The sequence below is a fragment of the Numenius arquata genome, chromosome Z, assembly GCF_964106895.1.
Source record: "Numenius arquata chromosome Z, bNumArq3.hap1.1, whole genome shotgun sequence".
Taxonomy (NCBI): domain Eukaryota; kingdom Metazoa; phylum Chordata; class Aves; order Charadriiformes; family Scolopacidae; genus Numenius; species Numenius arquata.
Window position 1 is genome coordinate 60813001 of NC_133616.1, and position 22530 is coordinate 60835530.

A 22530-nucleotide genomic window follows, 5' to 3' on the forward strand; every position below is an offset into this window, starting at 1 on the left:
TCATTGCATTGGCATTGTAAGACTCATGTTACTTGTCACTGTATGCAGTGATACATAACTAGCCAAACAGCTGGGAAAAAAAAATTCTTCCTTCAAGACACAGACATTGACTTCCACTTCTAGAAACTTTTTAAATTTTGTGTGAGGGTAAATAACTGAATATGCCAGTGCACTAACAGTGCATTGGTTGCCTGCAAAAATGCAGACATTCTTCCCTGTCTTTCTGGAAGGCGCTCTAGGGAAACTGAGAGTTTTGTATTTATTTCACCGCAGACACTTTGGAGTGTTTACATTGTCAATTTTCAGGATGAAACTATACCTCTCTGCTTTCTCCAGGTGTCTTTAAGTCAAAACTTGACAGCCAAACCTGTCAGCTGAGCTCTGTTCTCAGTGGGAAGAATGATCTTAAAGCCAAAACCAAGGCTTTAAAGAACACTGGGACTGATATTTGTAGTTTTGAATATGAGGCAGTGCCTATCAGTCCCAGATAAAAATTAAGTACTCTCTTAAAAAGTTACATATGCAAGTATGCCAAACTCATATTTAGAGGTGTCTTATGTTATGTGAGATCTGCAGATTGGTGCATGTATTTATGACAATAGGAACAACAGTGTAACAGAGCTCCACAATCTGATTGTGATACCTGAGGTTTCAGTTATATTTCATTAAGTTGTAATTGAGAAAATTTTTTTACTTCTAGGAATTCTCTCAATTCAACCTAGGGAAGATGCTACACACTAAGTTCCTTCCCCAGGAAGGTCAGAAACAGGTCCAAGTTGCTCATAGTGGTAGGATTACAGATTTTGCTATGTGCTCAAAGATGAGACCTAAGACCTAGGTGAACAGGATGATTAAGCTGTTCTGTTTGGGCTTTTTCCCAGCTATTTCTGTAATTGGTACCAAGTAGATTAAAATTATAACTTAGAATGATTGTTTGCACTGTTTATTCGTGCCTACCATCTCTTAGATGTTAATTTTCATATTTCTATATTATTGATTTTAGTTGTACATACAGTGTGTTAAATTGTTGATATCTTAAAGTAATTTTCAGGTAAACACTGGAAATAACCTTTATGATACAAAGAGTTTTGTTGGCTCTACTACATTTCCATATGTTAATTTATGTTTTCTCGTCCGAGGTTTGCCTTACATCAGAAGAGGCACCAGCTCTTTGCTTTTGACTTATCTTTTCTATGCATGTTTTCCTTGCATTGTCTTTGCCTATTCTCGTTTTGCTGGTGCAAAGGCTAGGATGTGCTAACAAAATTAGGAATCTCATCACCTTCATTCCTAGTCACAAGAGTAGACCTATTGACTTGAGCAAGGATTAGTTGCACGCATCAGGACTGGAGGGTAAGACCCTGCATCAGGGACTATCCTGTCCACTGCTGGACACTAGATGAACGCTAGTCCAATCAGCTTAGCTGAGAACAGAGGCACTCAGCAGTTCCCTGGATGGAAGCCACTGATCATAGTGCTCTACGTGACAGGTTATTCTTACTACAAATAGCCATGCTTGGGTTAGCTCAGAATACTAACTTTGAGTTAGTATTCTGAGTTAGTATAACTAATTTTGAGTTAGTGTAACTAATTTTGAGTGAAAGATTATTCTCCACTATGACAATAATTAAAGCTCTGTCCAGAATGTGTTCATTTTCACTGTGAATAACTATCCGTAATAGTATTTCTTTCAGGATAATGCCGGTGATTACAAGCTTTATTGTAATACAGGCAAAAAAACATTTTTCTAACATACGTCTTTCAGATCATCTTCTTAGGCAGGAAAAGTTGGCTTAAAATTGCTGGTTGGAAATAAAATAAAATTGAAAATACAGAAGTTATTTTATTTCACTTTTATATATTTATGTAATGGAGATTTTATGTGAAAATGTGTGTTCTTAAGTTTTCTGAACAAGCGTGTTCAGAAAACCTATACAGTAATGAGAGACTGGCAGAAAAGACAAACTTCTTAAAAAAAGGAAAGGAAAATATGGAGAAAATATTTAGTAACGTTGAATCGGAACGGTGTAGTGACACAGCACATTTGCAAAACACTTAATGTTCTTTCAGGACAACATTAATTGCCCTTTTAGATGGTATGTATCTTTCTTAAAATCTCAGTATCTTATGTTGTAGAAGGCGTGGCTATAAATATGGCAGCTCACTTTATACTTCCCCACTGAATTGCATACCTTTCACAGACTGCAGAAGAATGATGCCAGGGAATAACCAAACAAGCCTTTCTGAAACAACAACCTACTACTGCTCTCCCCTTCTGCGTCTCCACTGTGTCAAACCCTTCTGATTCATTTTCTCCCTCTGGATACAGAATCTGACCTTTTGTTTCCATTGCCCCACATAACTTTAACTACACTGGAGTTTGTTCTCGTTGACTTCCATTCTGTCTCTTCTCATATTTCTCAATATTCTTCTATTCCGTACTAATCTTTGCTTTGACTTTCCTCCTCAAGTTATCAACTATGTTTGGCCCAGTCTCTCACTACGTAGTTCTTCTCCTCCTGTAAAATTATTCTTAAAGCTTGATTTTTCCTTGTGAATTCTTCCTTTGACTCTCCTTACTGATTGTGTTTTGTGGCATAATACCTGCATTAGCTTTCATGCATTGAGGCAGATGCCCCACAGATAATTTACTCTTAACAGAGACAATGTCATTAGCACGAATTGTGGAAAGCCTAGTAGTTCCACACAGAGAGCAGGCAAAAAAGGCTCATCATTGATTTACCTCTTATTTACCTCAATCAAGCACGTCTTATTCAAGAATCTTCTGGTGTTTGCCTTTTTTCTACAGAGATGCTCCAAATATCTTTATCAAACTCCCAAACCTTCTCTGAATGATTTCTGAACACCCATTTCTGCAGTACTATTGCCAAAGAATGTATTTTATGCCAAACACATGCAAGAAAAAGAATGTATTATCAAAAATGCCTGTCTTAGTAGTGCTTCTTACTCTCTACCTCAGCTGGTATGTATCTTATTTTCATTTGTTTATAATTTCATTTACACATTTTCCAGAAAAGACTAGTCTTTAAAAAAATGTCTTTGCAAAATGTCTAGAATAAAGGAAGCACACAAACATTTACAGGGACTGTAGCAGGACCCTAAGGAATTCTACAAAATTAATTAAAACATGAGTTATATGACTGCAAAGGATCAGCTTCTGTTCAAACGGAACTCAGCAGTTATCTGGCAGTATCCAATTAGCTATGAGAATAGCACATCCAAATGAAATGCTTAGAAAAGCACGGCTAAGTGAAATTAATCTGCAGCAGGTATTGTATAGCACCCAGTGATCAACCATTTTGTTAATGAAATGTGCTGTGGGACTTTTAATGAGCACACCAAACCAGGATCTTGATTTTTCAGATCATGAAAAGACAGCAAACAGCAGTCAGAACTGCAGTTCTGATTTTCAAGGAAGGTTACTGTCCAAGCAGCTAAGAAGATCACTTATGCCATAAATGAGCACACTCAGGGAATCCAAACCCCATGTAATTAGATTTTGCATTATTTTGGACTCTTTTTATAAGCAACAAGTGACATCAGATGAAGAGCTGAATAGGTTTCAACCAAACTTTTTTAACGGAATAGGGGGTATACTATTGTTGTTGCTGTTATGTTAAAGACACCTCCCTGTAGGTAGGGTGTTCTTCCCTTTAGTTTTAAAAAAGGCTAATAAAGTAGCTGTCAGTAAAATGTTTTCAAAATTATTCTAACAGAGAATGCAAATTCCAGCAAAGTCACAGTAAAGAATAGTTCAGCTATCATGTGCTGTACGTGCACATTATTTCTGCCTTTTTAGGAAGAATTCAAGTCATAGGTACAGCTTTCAGTTCTTAAATTCTGCAAAACCATACATTAAACTCATTTTCTTATAAAGCTTCTGCCTACTAACTAAGCTAATCTTGTTTTCTGTTTAATTATTCTGAGCTTTTGCCGGGAGAAGAAGATTTCTTCTGCAAGAAGAAATAATGTATTAATAAGGATAAGCATTTATTTCAGATTTTGGAGATGTTTAATTTCTGCATCAACAGTGTTCAATTCCACCTTCATTTAAAGATATGCACTGTTTTCCACAGCAACAAAATGGAGCTTGTAGGTAGCCTCTGTGCTGTAAATGGTCCATACAGAGATCACGTGATGATTTTAACACAAGTACTGTATAACAAGTAATGCAATTTACTGATCAGATTTTTCCATTGGTGTCAGTTTAATGCAATGGATGCTCATGCATTTATTATCATCTATGTAAAAGCATATTTTTAAAAACTGGGAGAGAACGTACTCTATTGTGCATTATATTTCTGTCATATTTAATAAAATAATTTTTTCTTCTGCAAAAGTTCTGAAAATCTATTAAAAAAATTCCCACGAATTGCCATTTCTGTTCACATTGTAGGACCTCTGCTATTCCTGTTTTAGAGACCAAAGGAAAAACTGCTGATTTGAATCTCCTTCTCTGTAGACATTCAAAACCTGCCTGGACGCGATCCTGTGCAACCTGCTCTAGATGAACCTGCTGTAGTGGGAAGACTGGACACAATGATCTGCAGAGGTCCCTTCCAGCCCCTGCCATTCTGTGATTCTGTGAAAGCTAGCTGGATTAGTGCTTTTCTTGTGAGTTTGTCATTCTGATATTTAGTGTGCTATCTTGCATTTTAGTCACTTTTGCTTCCGTTCAGGCATGTAATTCATGCTTTGTCAGCATCAAACATGACAGCAGGTAAGTGAAATACCCTTCAGATGTGATGCAGCAGTTGGTCACGAAATTAGCAGAAATCTCACTATAGTGCAGGACCACTTTCAATAACGAAATATAATTTCTATAGTCCAAGATGTTACTGTCAATGGAGCACTAAATTCTTTGTCAATCTGAATATTCAACTTTTTTGAGCTTCAGAACTGTTCATCCATCATAACAGAAACGATGTAAATCCAAAATCTTTGATTATACTTGAAACTCAGCTCACCCAAAGAAACCTTTGTCGTAGTTGTACACTAACAATTTTTTTTGAAAATGAGGTAGCTTTTTATTTTGTGGATATCTATGATTACAAAATATAAATTACATTTAAGTGAGAAAAATCTTTGATTTCTCACAGAATGCAATAAAGGCAAAAAACCCTATCCTAGCTTATAGGATTTGATTTCCAGCATCTAAAATGGGGACACTTAAGATACTGTATTTTCTGACTACGCAGTTTCCAGGGTCACTTTCTCCAGAACAATTTATACTGCATTAATTAAGAGTAATGTGGGTTTAGAATGACAGAAAATGGGATATTTACTATTTAATATGCTCTTTTTTAGTTCTAGGAGGTGTGTTGAGAAAATGTCTACATTTCTTCCCTGAAGAGCTCCAGTGTTAGAATGTTTCTCTCCTCAAAGAGAAATAAGAAAGTACTTTACCAAAAGTAGCTTAGTATACAGGATGGTGAAATGGTAGGAAAAAAGCCTTACTATCCAGGCGTATTTAAGTGCTGCAAACTGAGTTTGTAAGCTTCTCTACTCAACAATATGTAATATTCCTTCTTGGTTAATAATCCTGTAGTCTTATCACAGCATTCCACATCTGAAATATTTGTTGCAGGAAGACAATACAAATAACACACTGAAGTTCATTCAAGTAGGCTTTCACTTCTAAAATTATATACTACACTTTAAGTCCCTACATGCTAAAATGACACAGTCTTCAGAATCAAATATCCATCTTAGAAATCCCTATCATCTAGGAGAACATTCTTATTTACTTACAATCAAAAATCCATCTGAAAAATCCCTTCTGTTTCGAAGCTATCATTCTTATTTATTCAGAAAACTAAACTACATACTGAACTATAATTCACATCCTTTAAACTGTGTCTGCTGTCCAAAGAACCTGCAGAAATCTCACATTTTATAAAAGTTACAACAATTAGTATCTACAGAATACTACCTGACAAGATGTAATTTCAAAAAAAAAAAAAAGAAAAAAGAAAAAAGATGTTTATACTTACTTTTAGTATGAGCCAACATTAATTTTCCTCAGATACTTGCTTGCTATTACGGACTCTCTGTGAATAGTTTGCTTTTCTAAGCTCATGAAGGATGGGCTGGCTGTCTTGCTAAGGCTTAATAGGATAACAAGTTCAATTTTTTTTTTTTCCTTCCGACTTACCCACTTCTGTACTGTCAACCCCAGTCAGCGATGATATGCTGTATACACATATCCTTCTAAACACTGAAGCAATAAAGGACTACTAGTTATTTAACTCTTAACAGCAGGTTAGAAAAACAACAACTCAACATACCAGGGCTTTACAAAATGTCAGGTTTGTCTGAAAAGTCTTAATCAACCAGATTACCTAATTAAAATTAAAGATAAAAGAGGGAGCAGTGTTGTTCACAGTCTTGCTCCACTTCTTTTTCTATTTCTGTCTCCTAAGCTCAGAATCAGATTAGTATATTTAATTCCATGAAGCATCACGACTGGTCTACCTTTAATCAGCCTGTTAAGATCCACCCCTTTTTCCTTCACATGTTGTAGAATTCAAGATAGTAATTTATCAACTTTCATGGAATCACAGAATTGTTGGAGTTGGAAGGGACCTTCTAGAGATCATCTAGTCCAACTTCCTGCCAAAGCAGGATTGCCTAGAGCACATTACTCAGGACTGCATCCAGGCGGGTCTTGAAAACCTCCAGAGAAGGGGACTCCACACCCTCCCTGGGCAGCCTGTTCCAGGGCTCTGTCACCCTCACCGTAAAGAAGTTCCTCCTCATATTTCAGTAGAACTTCCTATGCTCCAGCTTGTGCCCGTTGCCCCCTGTCCTATCACTGGGAACCACTGAAAAGAGTCCGGCTCTATCCTCCCTCAAACTGTCCTTTAGATACTTATAAGCATTAATAAGGTCTCCCTTAGCCTTCTCTTCTCCAGGCTAGAGTCCCAGCTCTCTCAGCCTTTCCTCATAAGGGAGATGCTCCAATCCCTTAATCATCTTTGTTGCCCTACGTTGGACTCTTCCAGCAGTATTCCTACACAAAACACAAAATATAATGCTCATGCTATAGTATCGAGATTAGTATCGAGATCAGAATGATTTTATATTTCACGTGTTTACACATATCCAATCTGAAAAATGAGATAAAAGAAATATGCTTATAGGGACCAATGCAAAGTTCGTAAAAATCTCACAATCGGTGTTTTGCCAAGATGAGCTTATGTGAAATATCATGAGCTCATCACATGAACGTATAGTTTGGTTAGTAGTCTCAATTTTGATCTGCATTTAAACATCTATTTCTTTTCCACTTTATTAAATTACTATTTCTATTATTTGTAAATTATTAAAATTTCAAAAACATAAAATATAGAATATTTATAAATTACATAATGAATAGAAGTTAATTCTCATTAGTGTACAGGCAAACTGGGAGAAAAAGCATCTCCAGAATTTTCTGCCTTGTACATCTACACGTAAAGAGTTGTCTTTTTGCTCTGGTGCCGTTGTAGAAGCAAGGGAGAAGGGAGTGAGATCATTATTACACAGGGTAAACAAAACCTTTCTTTTTAGTGATTTAAGGAATACTATTTTCTTAATGTAAGGTATTAACTTAGCATCAAGAAATAGCCTGCTTGTAAATCTGCAGCCTTTTGGACAAGGCAAACAAATCTTACAAAGGTGTTGCCCTGACCACACTCCAGTTAGAAGCACTGCACTGTTTAATTGTTGCTAAATTTAATGTGGCCCTTTTCTAAATTGCTCTAGTTGCTAACTACCTACATCATTTGGATCTTCAATTAGATATTTCATATGTAATCTGCAAACAAAAACCACCCTGCATAAAATTTCTACGCATTGGTATTTTCAAACTAAAACTCTATCCTAAAACCTACAAACAGGTCAAATTAAGCAATACATAGCCAGGAAAAGTTTCACTCTAAATAAGAGACTAAAAATAATCAATTAGTTTTCCTAAACAAGGGGTGTTTGTCATCTTCTCTGTGAATGGTTCATCTTTTGGGGAGGTAAAAAAGAAAAGAAAGCTTAAAAAGGACCGTTTGTTTAGCCTTTGAAAATGTATATATATTAAAAATTGCTGCAACATCAGAATTTATTACAAATGAAAGATCATTAAAACAATCCCTGAGTTTGAGAGTTTTTTTCAAACTATCCTTTTTCTGCTTTATTCATGCAGGAAAATGTATTTGTTCACATTATTTATTAGTATTGTAATTGCAGATATATATTGTTTATACAGATTCTCTATTAAAAAAGTCTGATTCTTAATATCAGTACTGATTAGTGATACTGTCTTCTGAGTTTCACAGTTATAAACCCACCTCTATAGCAACCCACCATAATTTCCCACATGAAAACTAAGATTAGGATAGGTCTTTTACACATATTTTTAGTTACTTCAATATGAAAAAATATTTATCTTTACACTACCTATATTTGCTCTTTGCTTTATCCTCCCTCTTCCATGTGCTCCTCACTCCTTCCTCGTTCATCTCTCAATGTGTAATCATCACAGTACTAGTTAATAATTCCTTGCGTGGCTTAGCTTCCACTACTGTTTGCATACTGTCCAATGTTCTCCTTTACCTGTATGAACAACCTGCAACTAGGCTTCCTTCTGTCCCACTATCGTTTTAAAAGATTAATTCCACTGAAAACATGCTGCCCTGCTGGTAGCTGTAGTCCATGACAGCTTTTCATACTTCCCCTCTGTAGAAGCAATTCTTAAGGGAACCAGTGTCTTATTCCTTCTCACTTCCACTTAACTGATTTTCTTCATTTGTGGGAATAGCTGAAACAAGGGAGAGAATGAAGCAATGTAATGATTTGTCAGCTGTTCCAAGTCTGTCAGAAATGCTTCTTGCTTTAAAGTTTGATATCCATTGCATTAAAAAGAAAAAAAAAAAAAAAAAAGAGCTGCTGAGCATAGTATGACATTGGATGGAAGAAAAAGAATGACTAGGATTTGTAAAACATTTTTACTGATTCCAGTTTGCAGAGAATTTTGAAACAAATCTGACATAATTCACTGATATATACTGTATACTTTTATAATCTTCCATTGTGAAAGAATATTAAGTTAACATCCTTTTCAATAACAGCATAAATTAAGGCACAAATCTGAACTGTAGCATTAAATACATATAAGTAAAGATTTTAATTCATATATTGCTTTCCCAGTCTTACAGCTGGGGTTACTGTATTTCCTTCTACTGCAAAATTCTTAACAGCAGCAACAATCTTAGTGTCTCCATTTCTAGAAAAGAACTTTGTAAATATTTTGAGAAATTATGTCTTGTTTAATTAATTTACTTTTCTCCTCCATTACTCTACAGTTGCATTTCTAATTATCAGAGAATTAAATAACTCACTGCCTAGAGTAAATACGTACATTATTATCTTACAAAAACATCTAATATTTAGGCTTTTGGGGATGGCTCTCCAACACCCTTTTCATAAACAGGGTATTGTGTTATACGTTTAAATTCAGGCTGACATACAATTGGGTAAGTGCAGGCCAAATTAGACTGGGACAGTAAATACTCTGCTTGAAGGGCTATTAATGGGAAAGATATTAACCATTTAAGTATGCTATTAGTTTAAAAATAAGCTGATAAGAATTTCAGCACTGAATGTTGATTTTTGTGCCAGGCAGAATTTAAAGAATGCGGACAGGAAAAAGTGAGAAAGAGAAACAAGACAAAATAGGAGGATGTAAATGCAGAGCTGAAACAGCAGACAAAGTCAGGCCTCTTTGTAATGCTGTGACTTCTTCCAGTGGGGGACAGGAAAGACAAAACAAAACATTAAGAGGGTAATAGCAAAAAGCATAATAATTTGATTCTAAAATGAAAAGGTAGCCTGTGCACAACAAAGGTACTGATTTTAGCTATTTGTTGCTTGCTTTCATGGGATAATCACTGGGTTGTTGTTCAGTTCTAAGTCAGATCTGAAAAACCTACGAAGTGTTGCACAGTCTAGCTCAGGAACCGAAGGAAAGGCTCAAAAATTTATGTGGTTGCACATTTACTAGATAAGCAATTATTTCCAGTTTATTCCTAATTTAGCATTTACTAGAAGAAGTAATTTAACTTAAATAAATCAATTATTTGAATTAAAGATTAGCATTCATTCCAATCCAATGTTTTATCAGCTGGTGTGCAATAGCTCGACTTGGTGGTACAAAGAAAGAACGCTGGTTTCCTTTAATGAGAACTTCCACGACCTGCAACAAAGACAGATTTTTTTCTTTAGAAGATAGTATTATAAACTATACGGAATCTAGCATTGTATTAATGCAGGAATTATCTTACTGTGATAATCCATCATTACTATAGCTATTAAAAAGCCACTACAAGACAAGATGCAGTGAAAAAACCCCACAGGATGCTGTGTGAATTCTGACATTTTTGAGCTCAAATATGCCCCAAAGGGTACCTTCTTTCTAATACAGCTGTGGAGATTGACTATTAATATAATATTTAAGGTTTTTGGAAAACCTCTTTATGGTAAAGACCACCAGATGGTGCTCTACACCGTTCCATAAATCTTTTTTTTCTTTTTTTCCACATGCAGTGGAGAAGGAAATGTGTTTTGTTGGTTTTCTGAAGCAGTTGCAAGCAACACAAGAGTACACTTCTAGTTTAGCACATTTCTGAAGTACATTTATTTTGAACTCCAGACCAACCTGCATACAACCAACTGTATTAGGAACTAATAGTCATTTTAAAAAATGCTCTCAGTGTTGCCAGGAACACACTGAGATTGCAGGTGAATAACTTTGCTTTCAGGTTGACTTACAGAGTCAAAACACTGGCAACTGCTAGGCAGGAGTAGAGTGTTATTAAAAGTTTAGCTCCTAAGTAGCCTGTGGAAAAACCTGTGAAGACTACATTGCGTAAGCAATCTTTCCTTTTTCCACTCATGAACTTAAATCTCTCTTTCTGTGAAAGACTTTCAATCCTCTCTTTTATTTGACTATATTCTAAATATTCTGGAAACCTAAGTGTAGAATTTCCTATTAATGCATAGTAAACTGCATTCAATACCAGAGAATTAAAATAGTACTGCATGGAAAAAGATGTTCAAACTAATGAATTCCCAGAGTTTTTACCTAAACCTCTCCCCTCTCAGCAAATCTGGTAGCATGCTTGTTTGGAGAAATTCACATGATGAATGCTATTAAATACTACTTCTGCCAAAATGAAAAGCACAGGCTTGCTGAGAAAGTGGGTTAAAGTAACAATAACTTGGGTATCTCCCAAAAGGAAAAGGTGAAGATCTAACTGACAAAAATGCCATAAAATGGGCTTCCAAGCGACTCTGAAATTACCAGGAGTATCTGCCTTTCTCTGTTTGTGTGTGATCTACAACTACAATATAATGCAATTGTAGTATGATAAAATGGAGAGTATACATGCTTGTTCAACTTGCTGAAAAAGCAAGTATCTGTTGTATGCCAGAACCGATACAGTCACAGACTAATCAATACAAGAAGGAAATTGAATTGAACTTTACCTGTTCTCTAGTGAACCAGCGAGCATCCTCTATTTCATTCTTGTCAACTTTAATTTCTGTAGACACCGCAACAGCTAAGCAGCCAATCATTAGGGAGGAGGGCATTGGCCATGGCTGACAAGAGACGTACTGAACATGGCCAACTTTGACTCCAGCCTCCTCTTCTACTTCTCTTCGAACAGCATCTTCTATCGTTTCACCTAATCAAAAAGGGCAAAGAACAAGCAGCTGATGAAAAGCAACAATTACATCTTGTGCTTTGACCTGACTCAAAAGATTTGAAACTGCCCAAGACAATTATTTATAGAGATCTAGTTCACAGATTAGGGCACAGACCTTAAGAACAAGATACAGAAGTCTAAAAAGGTAAAACTAGCCACAAAGCAAAATGGAACTTTGAAAATAAAGTATGTTAATTTCTCCATCATAATGTTTATTTCCTGAATTTATTATTTATCACACACGCAAACTATTATTACCACACCTAAAATGTCAAAAATTGGTAGGACATACATTGTTCTTTTAATTCTTTTGAAATGCTGATCTCTTCGTTTATAAATAGCACTGTGTTAATTTTTAGATTTTCACTATGATTGTAATAGCACGTAATACAACTCGAAAATCAATATTTAAAATTATGATAGTAAGAAAATAGAGACTTAAGAAGACATGCACACATTTCTGCATTATGTTATTCATTCTGCCTGACTCATTCTTCATTGCCTTAACACATACAGACAGTTCACCAAACTGAAACTGCAATGGAAAATTTTACTTCCATATTTACAGAAAACTAACTGATTTACATGTGGAGTGTTGATGGTCACAGGCTTACATATGCATACATGGAATGTGTTGCAACCACTGATTACAGGTTCATTAAAGCAGTCAGTCCACGTGTCAGAAGTTTTAGTTGAGCCATGTTCAGCTGATTAGAAGCTGATGAGGTCAGCTATTCTTAAATTTCAGTTTATACACTTGAATTCAATATCAGAAAGTAATAAGGCCAGCAGAAGAACAAAAGGAGCAAGGAAATAAACATCTTGCCTTTTTTCAAATGGTATCTGAATAAACTTATTCATTCTGTCATTGTATTTCACCAGCACAGATTTACTGAATACAGTTTACGCTACAATTTCACCAGTGATTAAGATGTATTCCCAATATAACAATATTTTACAAATTGTTCTGCAGCTACTAATAATTGTGAATAATCCCAACTATTATTGCTCAACACAGCCAGCAAAATATCTCTTTTCTTTCAAAATGATATATTTTTTGCTTATCTTCCATATACTCAATCAGACCCTAAACATGTAAGCGTATGCTTAACTTCATGTTAACTTTGAGTAATGCTTTAACTTTAAATTTTTCCTATGCTGAAATCCCTTGCTAAGTATCACCACAGAAAGGGAACTTACGTGTTTTAAAATGTTTTTTCACTTAAATATGTAATTTAAGAGTACATGATGAGAAAACTCCTTTAAAATTATATTTACTCAAGTTACTTATTGCTTTTTTTATAGAACAGCTGTTGGGAAGTATAGAACAGGCATATTTATTATAACAACTTATCTAACAGGAAGCAAAAACATTTATTTGACGTAACACCAAACATATTTCTGTATTATTTCAAGGTACAATTCTGATATGTGAGAAAAAACAATTGGTATGGGAAAATTAAATTACTCACCAGGTTCTACAAATCCAGCGAGACAGGTAAACATTCCTGAGGGAAACCTCTTCTGCCTACCTAGAAGGCAGTGGTTCCCATCTGGATGGATGACTTGCATTATCACAACAGGATCTGTAAAGGAGATGAAAGGAATATATTTCAACATTTAAGGGACTTAAAAGCAGTAAAAAATTTCAGCCTATCAATGCATGTAAATACAAGATAAGATACCTTTAAGTGACTGAAATTAGAATTGTGTAGATGCCCAGAGCAAGTTGTTATTTTATTTCACTTTTTTCCCCTGCAAGATACCTGTTTATATTGTTTTGCAACATACACGCTCAGTAGAAGCAGTCTATTAGCCACAGCTTGAAATGCAGAACATAAATTCCTTGCAACCAAGGCACAATCTGTTCAGAGTACCAGCAATACTAACCTAGCTACATATCCAAAATAGCTATGCAATAATTTCTGCAGCAGATAACACTAGTTACAGTGTAAATACTGACTAAATTTTCCATGCTTGACTTTGTTGACTGTTTGCTATCAATCTCTCATCTAATATTGGACTTTTATCAACTTTCTCACTGCTGGTCATTTTATATATCTTTCTTGCTTAGTATCTTCTCGTATTGGTATCATTCATTTTGTCATGCCTTTCTGCACACTGTTCACCTATGAACTTTTTTCCTTTTTTTATTGTTATCTAGCTCTTAAGTACCTCAATGTTTTGTTTTTAATTCAGGATCTGCCTCTGCCTTTATAGACTTTTTTCTCTTGCTACTGTTTTTCAGGGTTTGTCAAAAGCACCAGTATTTTCTGTGCATGCTTGATTAAGCAACCGCTATAAACAATAATTTCAAAACAATGAGCAAACTTAATCAAAACAATGATTAAGCAACAACAAAGATTGTTGTCCTGCTCAAAGATATCTGCCACATGGCACAGCGTAGAATATGCAGTATTGCTGTCTGCAAGCTTTCTTCAGAGGAAAGCATCAGTGGAACATACTGGTTCATCAGTCTTTCCTATATAATCCCACTCCTTCTCTAAGTTTGTTGTGCTAGAAGCTGTAAAGAAACAGCCACTAGTGTTTTAGCAAGCTTTGCTATAGTCCATAAGACAGAAGAATATGGCAGAGTTGCTTTGATTACTACAAAGGCATATCTAGAGCAAGTAAGAGAACATGAAATGGAGAAATACACATATGTACTACTACTACCAGAACTACAACTGCAGAAGAGAGGACAGGATAGGGGAAGGAAAGGTAATCAAAGAGTTACCAAATGATCCAGAAAAAAAAAGAATAACTTCTTCCTTCCTTGTTTCCCCATCAATAACATAGTACATTTCCTTTGCAGCGCATGAACAAAAGGAGCTATAGAAGAATGTGTATAAAAGCTTACATTCTGACTAGAAATAGGCCTGGCAGTTTGCGACTGACAATGAAAAGTGAAAGCCAGTGAAGGTGGCTAGTACAGTCAAAGTGGCACTACAGGAAAATTAGCACTGTATCAGAAATTTGATATAGGGTCAAATTTGATACAGAGCCATTTCAAGCTCAGATGGCTTGCAGAACGTGAGAAAACAACATGCTGGGAGCGGGGAGGACGGGGAGGAAAATGTGACCCTTTGTACTGTTAATAGCTATGTTGTTGAAACTTCTAATTGATATTACTCTATTGCAACAAAGATTGGCATTGTCACAGCAATTCCTTGTCACAGACTACTGCAAGGAAGAGAAGTCTGAACTACTTAATCCTAAACAGAGCTACAATCCTAAACACATACTCTGGGGAGAGATGCGTATGTAGTACCTGGGACAGAAGCAAGCAGCTGAAATGCATAAAAAGAAATTGATTTGCATGTATATAACAGTACAAACAAGCCACTTTTGACCAAGTTTATCCTACAATGATCTCACCGACTCTTGGATACGATGTGTTGTGAACACCTTGGAGACTGGGACAATCTTCTTTTAAGCACGTTTTCTTGTAACCCCCTTCTTCAATCCTGGTTGCGCTCCCACATGTTGGGCAGAATCGGTAGCGGCTGTGCCATGCTAGAACGGATCTAGCCTGGGCTACTACTCCTTTAAAAGAATACATTGAAAATACACAAAATCAAATACTAATTCATGCAAGCTTTTAACAGTACAGAAAAAGCAAGCAGTAAAGTTTAACATAAAAATCAAAGTAAGACTATGGCTTGAATTGTAATCTACTACAAGAGAAGTTGAGCAATATGAGTTATTCACCTTTTAATTTGTAGCACAGCACGTACAACAGAACACATTCTCTTCTATGTCGCTACAGATTAATTTATCAGAAAAAAATTCATCCAGATCAATATAACCTGTTTCTCATAGAAGGTACTTTGTCTGGGCAAAGTGCCAGAATTATACATCACACCTTTTCCAGATGACCATTTTAGGGCTACTACAGGTATTGACATAATAATGCATTGTTCCATTTAAACTTCAGGTGCAAGCCAAGCTTGCCCTTTAATGTTCTGTAAAAGCAAAATTCTTACAACAGCAGTTGCTAATAACATTTCCATGAAGACGTTAATTCACTTTGGGATCCTGACTTCCCAACACTTTCTCATACTGCTTCCTTCTCAGATAAGTATGCAACACACATTAAGGACTTCGTTCCATTTCTTGTAATGAAAACACTATAATGACAGATTTTTGTCTTCATTTTAGAACATTAATGTGCATGGTTTTGTTTCTTGTAATGAAAACTCAGTAATGACAGATTTTATTCTTCATTTTAGAAGCATTAATGCGCATGCATTAATATTTAAATAGTACCATTTCTAAAACCACGATCAATAGATTTTAGTCTAATACCTGCCATTGCAGATTTCAGCCCTTTGCAACCACATGTGTTCTTACATACAAAATTCTTCACAAAACCTCTGACAGGCTTTTAAAATTACAGTATTTCTAAAGCCACTGAAAATATCCGATTCCTTTGCAGCAGTTCATCCTTGCATTATACGTCAGCGAACCCCAAAGAGTATCTTTCTCATTACACGCTTGATAACTGCTGCATTTTATGCATCTTACCAGCTTCTTTTTCAGGTAGCTGCAGTAGTGCTGGCATTGGCGGATGAAGAAAGTAACAGTCCTCGTGCTTCTGTTTACATTGCTCAGCAGAAGCAGAATCTATGCTAAGAGCAAACCAAGCGACTAACCCATCCTCTTCATCTTCTTGCAGAACTCTTCCATTGCAAGCAGCCAGACGGTTCATCTGGAACTGAAGTTCAACTCCAAGAAAAATCAAGGTGCCTTCTTCAGTTTGGCTCATGAACTGCTCCACATCCTTGTGGCACAGCCTGCAGAGCTTTACTTCTGGCTGCTGGGAGCTCTCTGTTCCTCCACCCAAAGTAACCAAAGGACTTAGATTTGAGAAGACAATGTATACTGTAGTTGGATGGCTTTGTTTTTTGCTTAGCCACTTGGAATCTGTTCTTTTATCACTCCTTCTGTCCAGAAGTGTCAAGCCAAAATAATTTTCATATTCTTTCGCTTCATTTGACAGAAAATTAGGCCACTGCCCGCCCTTCACATTAGCCAACAAATTAGCTATGTGCTTGTACCCCCAAAATTTAGCAATGTCCAGAGCTGTCTGCCTTGACTTATTAACAATGGACCTGTCACACCTAAAGGAACAGAAAAGAACAGCAGTTACCAGGTTAAATATGTTTAGGAAGAGTCCTGATGCTATATTACTCTTACATATATACATCTGATACTACTAAGGTGCAAGAACTTTTGAGACACTGTCTATACTGGGGCACTCTTTAGGCTAAATACTCAGCGTTATGGCAATGTAAAGTAATCATACTTTATTAATATTCTTTTCCTAAGGTCTGATTCACCATTTTTGTTGATCCACTCCAGGTTATCACTTACCAAGGTTCATGCAATACTACAACACCAATAGATTAACTAAAATCCCACACATTGTATCATGCAAAGAAAGAAAAAGAGAAAAAAAAAAGCTCAAGATCATATGGAAATAGAACTTTGAAAGTTCAGGTGTCTTCTGAATAGTCATAAAACAAAACCAGTTTAACTAGCATTACTTTCTAGACGCTACTGAAAGCAGCATGAAAACATTTACAATGTATTTACCATTAAACAAGAATCAAGAGTACAGCCTCTCCTTAATGAGAGAATTAGCACCCTTACAACTGTTGTGCTGGTCCCTGTGGGGACCTCTGTTACCAAGATGTCTGCAAAATGACACAGATGAGGAAACACTGCCTCATGATATGTATTTAAATACTAACACAAAAAACCAAATCTGAAATAGATTGGGGTTGATTGATTGTGAAGTCAAAAGTAATGCACTTTTATTTTTTGTCAATTTTAACCTAACCGGATAATTCACTGTAAACTACAAATTATACAGTGGGGCCAGACCTACCAGTTTTCAAAACCAGAAGATGCCAGTATGTTAATTTGCTAACACACAGGTAACCGTACCACAGGCAACACTGTTTTGAGCTGAGACTTTATATTAACCTCAGTAGTTTTTGAGGGAGTTTGAGTCTTTTTTAAAAAGAATTTCAAAACTTAATTGAAAGTTTTTGGTGCTAAAGAAACTACTGTTGCTCATTTATCTTTAAAGATTAAGTCTGCCTTAGGAAAATCTTGCCTAATTTCCTACTTAATCTCCTATCTCACAGCCACTAAATTTTGGTCTGATTTTGTCTTCCCCTTTCTATCTGCTCAGGTACGTGCAGACTGTGATCAGGCTGCTATTCAGTGTCCACAACAGTGGCCTGAACTCTTTAGATCTATTTTTTCCCCGTCCACAAACATTTCCTGTAGCTTTTCTCAAACATGGGTGAAAATTAAAAAAATCTGACTAGCTTTCCGGGACGAGTCTCTGGAATGCTATGTAATATTACCGCATAGACATTCATGTTTATATATCCAGCAACTGTATTTGTCCACATGATTACTATGACCAAGCGTTAATTGAGACCAATGAGGCCACAGTATCACCTCAGGAACCATATTCAATTGCCTAAGAGAATGACCCTGAAAAAGACATTTGCAAGCAGATATTCAGATACTCTTTTTACAGTAAGCAGAACTTAAACAAATGTTATCCTATTTACCAAATTGATAAATTCCCCAAAATCTCAAAAGATTCCTCAATACACAGATGATTTCAATCCACAAAATCTGGCACTGAGATACTCCTCTACATGCTGGAATGTACTTATAGAGTACAGAACAGTGGTTCACCTGACGCTCCATGCTGAGCCCCAGCAGAAGGCACAGCATCTGGGTAGGACTGAAAAAAACCAAAAGGGTGGGATGATCACTGGAGGCTGTGGAATGCTGTGCTTGAGATTACTCATAACTACAGAATGAACTAAACTTGCCTGGTTCTGTAATTAGGGGTGCAGAAAGGAACAGACTGGGCTTGATTAATGTAGAGCTCAGTTGAACCGTGACACCTGGCTCTCACCCTTCCCTTTGAAATCTCTTCCGTTTGAAATATTTGGATCCTGACTTTATTCAGGCTTGAGAAGACTCTTCTTTGGGGTCTCAGGGAGAAACAGTGCAGCATTCTTTGCTTTTCTGAGTGTCTTGAAAAACTGGAACTACAACAGTTGACTTGAAGATAGACAACAAATATGATAGCAAGTTTTTGAAAGGCAATGAACATGCTTGGTGTCACGCTGACTGAAGAAAATAACATGACAGCTCAAGAAGGAAGTGAATTGTGCAAAAAAATAAGCGACAAATGAAATTCATCAAGCAGTAACTTTGGTAAAGCTGTCTCTGTCACGTCCTACTTAACAGCCAGTATGTCAGCAAACACTCTGCAGTGTCACGCAGATGCAAGAGGATTACAAAGTTTAGACAAAAAGTCTAAGTCAAATATACCAAATTTGTACTTTGCACAGTGGTTGGAACGGGATATAAACTTTCTTCTAGTCTGTGAAGAGCGACAATATGTCCCTGGAGACCAATGGAATAATTTTAGAGATGCTCAGAACTTTTTAAAGAGTTTCTTAGCAAATATGGAAAGCATGATGCAATAACAGAATCCAGTTATAAACAGGCACAGTATATTTTCCTGACTTTTAATCCTAAATTTTCTGCCACTACCCATCAGGTAAATTTACTTTTCTGAAATCAAGCTGAAACGGGCAGAAAAGTATTCAGGCAAGAGCCCTTCACTTGGATTTACTAAAGTGCTTACTTACCCTTCTTCAAGAAGAATCTGCACAACCTCAAGGTGTCCATTTCTGGCACCATACATTAGGGCTGTCCAGCCGTTATCTGCAGCTACATTGATAAGTGACGGGGAATGGCTGAGCAACGCTTTCAGTTTGGCTGCATCTCCCACAGCAGCAAAATTATGCAGCTGAGAAACCATGTCCTGACGCAGGTTCTTTCCAAAGTCTGTCATGGCGTCAACTAAGTTAAAAAAAAGAAAACAAAAATACCTGAAAACACATCCAATATTAGTAAAAGGATTTAAATATTAATGCTATACAGATAACCCATTTTGTCATCAAAAATACAGACACAGCAAATTCTTGTAAGTAGTATGACACTGCTATTCCCAATCTTCATCCCACACCGCTCCAAATACAGTGAAATTTTATCCTAATAATCAAGACTACTTTTAAAGAGGCTTAAGGGAAGATTTTGCTATGAATATGAAGCTTCTTTACACACAGACACACACACACACACAAGAGCGAACGATACAAAACCTCACTCCAAGAAACGCGTCTCACATGGCTTTGGAAACAACGAAAAATAACCGCAGGAAGGCCAGTCCCTCCGCCGGCTGAGGGACTCCTCCAAGAACTGACAGAAATTACTTCAGTGACTTCGTCGCCGCCTCCGCCCCGGGGCAGGGACCGCTGCTGGCACCCAGCACCCGCGCAAGACAAGGGAAGCTGCTGTTCTGCAGGTCGGCGCTGCCCGCTCCGCGGTCAAAGACACACGGAAACGCCCACCATCTTCCCCACCGGGCCTAACAACGGCGACGACCCTGTCACAGCTCCCCGTCTGCCCGCCCACCAACCCCCGCCGCGCCGGGGCAGCTGCCGCGCAGGCGCACACCGCCCGCCCACGCCGCTCCGGGGTCGCGGGTTCGCAGCTGCCTCCCGCCCCGTCAGCGGCGGGCGGGGCGTCTGCGGTGTCACGGGGTCGCCTCAGGGCAGGGCTAGGCCGGCCCCGGCAATCCCGGCACCTGCTGAGGCGGGGAGAGACCGTTACCGTGAGCTCCCGGCGCGACGCAGCCTTCGCGGGGAGCCCGGCTCTGTACGCTCTTGCGGGGAGTGGGACGCGAGCGGTGTGCGGCCGGAAGGCCCACACCGGTGCTTGGCCCTGCGCGGTACCACAGCGCCCGGGCCCGGCGGCGGCCGTCGGCTTTCACTGCCGCCGTCTACTCGGGGGCGGTGGCGAGGGAGGAGGAGGAGGAGGAGGCGGAGCAGCGGTCCAGCCGCCGCTGGTGGCAGTGGCCCGAGTGCTGGTGCCAACTGGGGCAACTTGCGGGACTGGTTAAAAAGCAACCGGCCATTTCGTCCTTCAGGCAGGAAACTTTGTGCTTATCGAAAGGGATCAAACTGTTTTTTAGCTTTTTTTTTTTGCTGTGCTAGCGGAAGGTAAACCCGGGCAGCGACAGAACATGCAACTAGCCTTGAGAGAAGCAGAGTGAATGAGGTGCTATAGCAGGGAAGAAGAGTTAGCAGGGAAGTCAGAATTGTGGAATCGTTTAGGTTGGAAAAGACCTTTAAGATCATTGAGTCCAACTATGTACCTAATGCTGCCAAGTGCACCACTAAACTACGTTCTGAAGCGCCATATCTGCATGTCTTTTAAATACTTAGAGAAGCATAAAAACATGGGGGGTTCTTTTTACTTGCCTTTGGAGTTTTAGAGCTAGGGGGATTCACATGTTCAGATTTCTTTAACATCATATAGTGTCTAAAGCAGAAGAACTGGCCAGCTTTTGGCCCTGGTGCTTTAAGAAAACTAATATATTCCCAAATCCATATATTACCATAGTGTCATATATTTCTGATACTGAGTGAAGAGGATGAGAGAAATTGTGACTGGGCCTTGTCAGTCCCAGTAATGGCACATGTAATTGCTGTATCTCACGTAGTCGTGCATAGAAAAACTTAACCTAGCCTTAATTTTTAAAATTCAGAATAATCTCATAAGTTATTATTTTTATAAAATTTCTAAGTTTATGCAACTTGCTATTTTTTGCAGCATCTGCAGTTCTAAATTTTTTTTTAGGTAGTTGTTATGAAGGCACCCCAAAATGACTTTGCACAGATAATAAACTTCAATTTGTAAGGAAAGCCAAACAGCTGAAACCAACAAGACAACAGGGGTAGCCGAAGTAATGCTCCGATAACATTTCACAAATTATAGGTTCGGTGTACCAGTTGGGGAAGTTATTACTACACAACAGCATGTAAAAATGATGACACATAGGAATGATGATTCCAAAGTGTTCACTTACTCACAAAGGAAGGCCTCTCACTCAAGGGTACCCAGAAGATGTAATCACTCACCCAAAGGGGGTGAGGGCTCACTCAAGAATATCCAGAAGGTCCATTCATTCACCGAGGTGGAGGGTAAGGGCACTCAATCCTGGGAAGTTTCCTTGGGTGGCATTCCAGTCCCAAGGGGAGGACTTCTGACCACAGACTTACTGCTCTGAGAACTGCTCAAAGGAGGTCTTTGGCAGGGACCCCATTTTATAGCCTGGTTGGATCAGGGCTGGGTCATGGTCTGGAGGCTCCTAAGTTAAAAGCCTTAGCTCCTGTTAGGGGAGGTGGGGGTTGGAAGCAGGAGAGGAATATCCTGTCACAACAGTCACTCTTTAAAGTTCGCTTCTGTACATTATAGTCTGCGGTTTATTGAAGATAATAGACAGTACAAAGTGTATGTATGTATTGTGTGGTCTTCATAACTCCTTGATAAGCAAGCTTTGAAGTCCGTGGTTGGTGTTCTTAAGTTGTGTTCTCTTATTAAAGCTTCCTCAGCAGAGTGTCAGCCACATCAGAGAAAACTCCCCTTAGAAACAATGCAGATGCAAACCAGTGAATGTGCATGAAGAATTGATAACAGTAGTCTTCCAGGTAGGAACAAATGAAAGAAAGTAAGGTATGTGGTTTTAATTTTGTTCGCTCAGCTGGAAACTAGCTGTATCCTCTTTGATGTGGGTCATGTACCCATAAGCAACTGTTTCTACCTAGTGAAGGGGTGCCACCAACCTTTCAATAGCTAATGCTCAAAGCATTTTTTTTCT

General features: G+C 37.9%; 1 protein-coding gene across 3 annotated transcripts; it reads right to left on the minus strand.

The window, feature by feature from the left end:
* Positions 1–8981: 8981 nt before the first annotated feature.
* On the minus strand, positions 8982–20647 carry NUDT12 (nudix hydrolase 12). Of its 3 annotated transcripts, none has more exons than XM_074166395.1 (7): positions 20481–20647; positions 19454–19667; positions 16287–16882; positions 15138–15305; positions 13232–13345; positions 11539–11738; positions 8982–10246 (listed from the first exon to the last, which is right to left on the minus strand). In XM_074166395.1, exons 2-7 carry the CDS (start codon positions 19657–19659, stop codon positions 10136–10138), a joined length of 1395 nt encoding a protein of 464 aa, XP_074022496.1. In that variant the 5' UTR covers positions 19660–19667; positions 20481–20647; the 3' UTR covers positions 8982–10135. The 3 variants fall into 3 exon arrangements, with proteins under 3 accessions (XP_074022496.1, XP_074022495.1, XP_074022497.1); XM_074166394.1 differs by lacking the exon at positions 20481–20647 and adding an exon at positions 19970–20325; XM_074166396.1 differs by lacking the exon at positions 20481–20647 and having other exon boundaries at positions 19508–19659.
* Between the last annotated feature and the right edge of the window lie 1883 nt (positions 20648–22530).